At 52.0% G+C, this 7,469-nt stretch overlaps 1 protein-coding gene across 1 annotated transcript; it reads left to right on the top strand.

Moving 5' to 3' along the window:
- The first annotated feature begins 143 nt into the window (after positions 1 to 143).
- TUBG1 (tubulin, gamma 1) lies at positions 144 to 4,926 on the top strand. Its single transcript, NM_001003105.1, is given in 11 exon segments — positions 144 to 218; positions 539 to 651; positions 830 to 997; positions 1,997 to 2,065; positions 2,340 to 2,419; positions 2,857 to 2,983; positions 3,192 to 3,278; positions 3,400 to 3,549; positions 3,944 to 4,096; positions 4,188 to 4,349; positions 4,525 to 4,926. Coding segments are annotated over 11 exon segments (1,356 nt in total). The 5' UTR covers positions 144 to 169; the 3' UTR covers positions 4,723 to 4,926.
- Positions 4,927 to 7,469: the final 2,543 nt, after the last annotated feature.

Here is a 7,469-nt window from a genome sequence, read left to right as displayed (position 1 = left end):
ACTGAAGCCAAATGAATAAGGACCTGCCGTCGTCAGAACTCCGTTCCCATTGGAGCCGAGAAAGTTCGTGGGCGGAGCAGGCTGTTCGGCGCCTGCGTGGTGCGGCTAGCGGCTAGCGAGCCGCGGCTTGGCTGGCGGGAGCGGCTGCAACGCCGGTACCTGAGGAGCGATGCCGAGGGAGATCATCACCCTACAGTTGGGCCAGTGCGGCAATCAGAGTGAGCGAACCTCCGGCCCCTCCACTAGCCAGGTTCCTTAGACGCTGCGGGATCTCGCTGTGGGATCCTGGACTCCATCTGCCCTTCCCAGAATCGTGGTTTCCCAAAGGCGGGACATTCCTGACCCAGTGTCCAGTTGCCCAAGGCGAGGGGCCCTCCCCTCCCAGTCGCTGGCGATACAGCGCTTTCCTCTGACGTGGGAGACTCCCGAGGCTTGACTTCCTATCTTCGGACCCAGGCGCTCAGTCCCCCAGCTCCTGGTTGGAATCTGCCCAGACCAAGATATCCTCTTTCTCCCCCGTCCGCCCCTCCTCCCCTAGTTGGGTTCGAGTTCTGGAAGCAGCTGTGCGCCGAGCATGGTATCAGCCCCGAGGGCATCGTGGAGGAGTTCGCCACCGAGGGCACTGACCGCAAGGACGTCTTTTTCTACCAGGTGCCCCTAGCGACTTGGCCAGGGGGCCTGTAGGGAAGGGCAGCGGCCTGGTACCGGGAAGCCCGCTGGGCAGAGGAGCCATTGCGGCTGGCTTGAGGAGGGAGGGCAGGCAGGAGTTGGGAGGATGAAGGACTGGGCCTTTGCTGACTCGGCCCCCCTCCTGGGCTCCCCTTGACAGGCAGACGATGAGCACTACATCCCCAGGGCAGTGCTGCTGGACCTCGAGCCACGGGTGATCCACTCCATCCTCAACTCCCCCTATGCCAAGCTCTACAACCCAGAGAACATCTACCTGTCAGAGCATGGAGGAGGAGCTGGCAACAATTGGGCCAGTGGATTCTCGCAGGTCATTTGCTATTCCCTGGCAGGACCCGCAACTCCCTTCCTGTGTGAGGACAGGTGGTATGACTTGCCAGAGAGAGACAAAACCGGATCAGGGCCGTATGAGTAGTAGAGAGAGAGAGAGGGCTGAGGAGAGTTCTTTAGCTAACTCAACTATGTAATACGGTTAAGACTGCACTTGCTAGTGCTATGTGCCAGGCCGTACTAAGCACTTTAGCTAGAAGTTGTTTAAACCTCCCGACAACTGTAGAGGTAAATATTATAGGTTCACAGTCTCTTAACTGCTTTTTCAGATTCCTAAAAGCTCTGAAACCACAAGATTTATAAGTTACTCAGTAACAAAACCAAATCTTGGGTGCTTGGCTGGCTCATTCAATAGAGTATGTGACTCTTGATCTTGGGGTTGTGAGTTTGAGCCTCACATTAGGTGTAGAAATTATTTAAACATAAAATCTTAAAAACAAAAACAAATTTCAGTGGAGACAGGCTATTTTATAGCTTTTATCCAACTTGTCATTACTTAATGTTTCATTGCAGAAATATTAATATATTTGATTAGCATACATCAGACACCCACTGGTGTTTTACATATATATATATATATATATATATATATATATATAACATATAAGTACCGTATTTATTACCTTACTAGCGCGGCAAATATTTGAATTCCAAAACATAACTGGCCCCAAGAATTTTACATAAGGGACTGAGGAGTTGTATTATTTCCTTCATTATACAGATGAAGAAACTGAATAACTTGCCCAGAGTCACTTGGTTAAATAAAACTAGAGCTACATGACCCCACACACTGTGGATGTAGAGTGTCTGCTCATACCCACTGTGCTTTACTGCCTCTCAATGCAAATATAAAGCAGGGCCATTGTGCTCCAAAAAAGGACTTTTATGTTCTATAAGGAGAATACAGGGTGGCTATTCCAAGGTCAGAGTCCTTGTCCCATAGCTCTGTCCCACTCTGACACTCCCCATGTCTATACAGGGAGAGAAGATCCACGAAGACATTTTTGACATCATAGACCGGGAGGCAGATGGTAGTGACAGTCTAGAGGTGAGTGTCTTAGGAATGCTGGTGGGAGCTGTCATAGAGAAGGCTTAGCAACATCCTTTAGAAGCCATCTGTTAGGTGTAAGACCTACCCATGTGCCCTTTGCACTGGACAAGCCACTGGGCTTTGCTGGACACAAGGCAGAGTCTCCTAAGCTGTATGTATGGAGTGAGGAAGATGGAGGAGAGGGCTCGGGCAAATAGGAGTCCAAGAAATTGTAGGATGGGTCCAGTTTGAAATGCAATACCTAGGCACTCATTGCCCCTTCCCCATGTAGGGCTTCGTGCTGTGTCACTCCATTGCTGGGGGGACAGGCTCTGGCCTAGGCTCCTACCTCTTAGAACGGCTGAATGACAGGTAAGTCTGTGTTTTGTGGGGCTGGAGGACTTGGTTTTTCAAGTAATTGGGAGGCCTATCAGTTATGCCTTCCTATTGGCTGGAGCAGTGAAAGAGCCCTTCTGTTTGCTCTTGTAGTTAGGAAAGGGAAGATACAATAACCATGAACCTGATTACACTCTGGGTGGTTGGATCCAGAGCCTAGAATCTAGGCCCTAGGTGAAGAGATGAAAGTTCACAGAGTATGGCTGCTTTAGAGTTAGAACCCTAGGTCCTAAGATGTGTCTCTGCCATTCATCCTTTGGGGTTGCAGACTTCCAAAAGTCAAGTCTCCCTTCTCTACTGATCCTGTGTCCCACCCCAAGTTCCTCATCTAGATTCAACTGCTTTCTGACTATCCTGAGCCTCCTGTTTACCAAGCCTCCAGTGTCTTACCCTGACCCTCGTCTTCACCCCAGGTACCCCAAGAAGCTGGTGCAGACATACTCAGTGTTTCCCAACCAGGACGAGATGAGCGATGTGGTGGTCCAGCCCTACAACTCCCTGCTCACACTTAAGAGGCTGACTCAGAATGCAGACTGTGTGGTGCGTCCTGGATTCTGCCATTGTCCACTCCCAGCACCCCTGTCTTATTTAATTATTTTCTTGCACTTAAAAAGACTGTTTTGAGTCATCTATGTCCCAGTCCTGTACCAGTGCCTTTTAATGGGTCTTTCTGGTGATGAAGCACCAAAGAAATTAAGCTTCAGAGACCAGAGTCCGGCAGAGCGCCCATTCCTTCTGTCCCCCCCAGGTGGTGCTGGACAACACAGCCCTGAACCGGATCGCCACAGACCGTCTGCACATCCAGAACCCGTCCTTCTCCCAGATCAACCAGCTGGTGAGCCCCCACTCCTGGACTTGCTGGGCTGGAACCCCTCCTTGTTGGAGTGCCACCTCAGGAAAGGAGCCCCACCCCACCCCCCAGGCCAAGGCCCATGCTGTGGCACTGCTGTCCCCAGGTGTCCACCATCATGTCGGCCAGCACCACCACCCTGCGCTACCCCGGCTACATGAACAATGACCTCATCGGCCTCATTGCCTCGCTCATTCCCACTCCTCGACTCCACTTCCTCATGACTGGCTACACCCCGCTCACCACGGACCAGTCGGTAGGAGCAACCCTAGCAGCCCCCACCCTATCCTTTCCCTCCCCCTGCTGCCCCCAGAGGGAGGCTCCGTGCTCTGGGACTGGCACAGACTGTCCAGCTTCAAGCTGACTTGCTCTCCTCTTCCCTCTGCCTCTGGCTCCCTGCAGGGCTCAGGCTCTGTGGGGTCTGCTGATGATCCTGCACCCAGGGTCAGCGGGGAAGGGGTAGGGGTCAGGGGAGGCTGACCTTGCTGAGCTGGGGATGGCTAAGGTTCCTGGTCCCACAGCAGAGGCTCAGTGTAGACCTGAATCTCGGGACACTTCCCAAGGAGAACAATTAGCCCGAGTCTGGTGGGGTCAGGCACTGACTGTGCCCTGAGTGCTGGCCTGGTCCCTGTGGCCTCCTCTCCCCTCAGGTGGCCAGCGTGAGGAAGACCACGGTCCTGGATGTCATGAGGCGGTTGCTGCAGCCCAAGAACGTGATGGTGTCCACAGGCCGGGATCGCCAGACCAACCACTGCTACATCGCCATCCTCAACATCATCCAGGGGGAGGTGGACCCCACCCAGGTAGGTGAGGCCCCTTCGTGCCACCCCCAGAACCCACAGGGTAGAGGAGAGGCTACCACCACCACTGCTGTGTCCACCCCCTCCCCGCCAGGTGCACAAGAGTCTGCAGAGGATCCGGGAACGGAAGCTGGCCAACTTCATCCCCTGGGGCCCTGCCAGCATCCAGGTGGCCCTGTCAAGGAAGTCTCCCTACCTGCCTTCGGCCCACCGGGTCAGTGGGCTCATGATGGCCAACCATACCAGCATCTCCTCGGTGAGGCTCACTGTTAACACTCACTTCCCTGGTTGGGGCTCACCTTTCCACATTCCTGCTGTCCTCCCCTTGTAGCTCTCTTAATGTGCGGATTGCCTAGCTCTGGTTCCCCGGCTCTCTGGGTCATATTGCTACTCTAAGCTCTTTGTGACCCCTGCTTTCTGCACATACCAAGCTCTTTGAGCGGACCTGTCGCCAGTATGACAAGCTGCGGAAGCGGGAGGCCTTCCTGGAGCAGTTCCGCAAGGAGGACATCTTCAAGGAGAACTTCGACGAATTGGACACGTCCAGGGAAGTTGTGCAGCAGCTCATTGACGAGTACCATGCAGCCACACGGCCGGACTACATCTCCTGGGGCGCCCAGGAGCAGTGAGTACCCCAGGATGGGGACCTCATCTGCCTTACCGGTTGGCCCAGGCCCTGCCTGACTGACCACCCCCTCAGAGAACAGATCAGGGACCTCACATATTTCTTTCTCAGAAATACACTCACACGTATTCTGTATCGGCTTGGGGATGTGTTTATGTCTCCTCTTATGAGACTATTTATGTTTAATAAAGCACTGGACATAAATCAAGTCACTGGTCTCTTAAATGGTTGTAGATGGGGATCCCTGGGTAGCGCAGCGGTTTAGCGCCTGCCTTTGGCCCAGGGCACGATCCTGGAGACCTGGGATCAAATCCCACGTCGGGCTCCCGGTGCATGGAGCCTGCTTCTCCCTCTGCCTATGTCTCTGCCTCTCTCTCTCTCTGTGTGACTATCATTAAAAAAAAAAAAAAAAAAAAAATGGTTGTAGACGTGGGGAAGGGGATGCCTGTTCTTTCTCCATCACAATGAAAGAGTGTTCCCCTACTTCCAGCCTCTTTGACTCTGGGAAGTTGCCTCCCCTAGCTTTTGCTTCTCCTTTCTTGTTTTGGAGAACATGGGTGGGGTGCACCCATGTGAGACATTTCTTTCCAGGGTAAAAAGGCCAACTGATATTACCTTACTCTCTACTGACATTCTGGGTCTCAGGTCCCCCCCCACATCCCTCCCAGTATCGGATGACCATTCCACCAGTTTCATGTTCCCACATCAGAGTGTCCTGTTAATTATCACAGCAGTAGGCCTGCAGCTGCCACCTCTATCACCAGGCCTTGGGCAAGCAATGAGTTGGTCCAAGTACCTTTAATCTTATAAGCAGGGTGTGTCAGAGAGCCAGTCCAAGAAAGCCACTGTTCAGGCAGCTGGAGTCCAGGACAATACACTCAGGAGACCCAAATCCAAAACCTAGACTGTAAGCAGGGCTTGAAGTGGGCCCATAGCTGTCTCCATAATTCTCTTTGCCAGGTGGTCTCTAGTTTAAAAGGCCAGAGCCCTCCACTTCTGGTGGAGGATTGCAAGGAAGTAGTAAATAGGTAGTGACCTAAATTTTCAGAATCACAAGGGCAAAGCAGCCTATTCCTTTTTTTTTTTTTAAGCAGCTTGTTCCAATCATGATGGATGATCAGGACCCCTCTCAGGCCCTTATGCACCCCAAAGGTGGGGGTTGGGTAACAATAGCAAACAGGTATGTGAACACTATGCTAGATACTTCACATTATTTTGTTCAATTCTATTAAGTGATAGATATTAATTCCATTTTATTATTTTATTTATTTATTTTAAAGGTTTTATTTTTTTATTTATGAGAGACACAGAAAGAGAGGCAGAGACATAGGCAGAGGGAGGAGAAGCAGGCTCCACCATGCAAGGAGCCTGATGTGGGACTCGATCCCAGGAATCCAGGATCATGCCCTGAGCCAAAGGCAGACACTCAACCGCTGAGCCACCCAGGCATCCCTAATCCCATTTTATAAATGAGGCAACTAAGACTAATCATTAACTTACTAGGTCACCTACCTAATAAATGACAAAGTTGGAGTCACATCCTGATTTCACTGGTATCAGTATTCCTAACCATTGCATGTCCTGCCTTGTGTGATATCTGATGGGTTAGTGTAGAATCATCCCATTTCTGAAGTCTTTTGGAGCCATTGGATGAGCCCATGGTTGTCAGAGGATGTGAGGACCTTGAACACCTGTTTAGATAGGGCAGGTGCAATCCCAGTGTTGGAGGGAGGATCAGCCTCAACAGGCTTCACATAAACCTGCAAAGTGTCCCCATCATTCAGATCAGGGTAGCTGGGGACTTGTGCCTGCCTTGTCATTACTGTCACCACCAGGATTCTGGGGCCAAAGCCAGAGGATCAGCCCAGTGGATCAGAAGGATTGGGGCTGGTGGAGCTCAGCACGCAGGGGAAGGACCAGCCCAGTAAGGTGTTTGTGAGTCCTTACAGAGGGCTAAGAGTACCCAGGAACTTTGGGCAGATTTTTTTTCCCTTCTGGTTCGTTTGGCCTGAGGACATACTTTTTCTTCTATGGACCTACTTACCTTTAATAAAGCTTTGAATACAAACAGTGAGAAACCAGATGACTCTTAGGAACAAAAGGGACTGATGAGCAGAGAAGGGGCAGTCAGAGGCCAGGCCCTGGGCTGCTGAGGGGTGGCAGGGAGGCCATAAGCCTGTCACCACCACAGTCAAAGCATGAACTTGTCACTTTCAGTTGCCAGGGCTGCAGAAGGCTGACTCAGGAGAGCCAGCCTAGTCAGTGTCAACCAGCTGCCTGTCATCTCAGTACAGAAGATGACTTCAGGGAAAACCAGCGTGCACCTGGTGCCTTCTACACTCCACCTCTGGCCCTTGCACCACTGGGCACCTTGCCTTGTTCCTCCCCCTGTACTGCCTTGGCCACCAATGACCAATCTTTCATCACCTGGGGTATTGGTATGGGTGACTGGCACAAAGTGGGGATCATGAGCACTGGCAGATGTGGTGAGGCTGCTATATGTGAACCCCTCTAAGCCACAAGCCCAGGGCCTTCCTTTGGCAGACCCAGTTAAAGGGTGTGGAGCCTTGGGGAGGAAGCCCCGGGTCGTCCAGAATAAAAGGTTTGTATGGATAGGAGTATAGTCACCAACCCAGAGCAGAGGATACGCTGTGCAGGTGGGCCTCCTTGGAAGGGAGGGCTGGATCTGCAAAGATACCTCCCTTTTTTGACTGTCTGCGGAGGGCTATATACTACCAGCACAGACACCCT

Source organism: Canis lupus, chromosome 9 (assembly GCF_011100685.1).
Source record: "Canis lupus familiaris isolate Mischka breed German Shepherd chromosome 9, alternate assembly UU_Cfam_GSD_1.0, whole genome shotgun sequence".
Lineage (NCBI taxonomy): Eukaryota > Metazoa > Chordata > Mammalia > Carnivora > Canidae > Canis > Canis lupus.
Note: the sequence above shows the minus strand (reverse complement) of the source record. Positions and strands in the feature narration are given on the sequence as shown.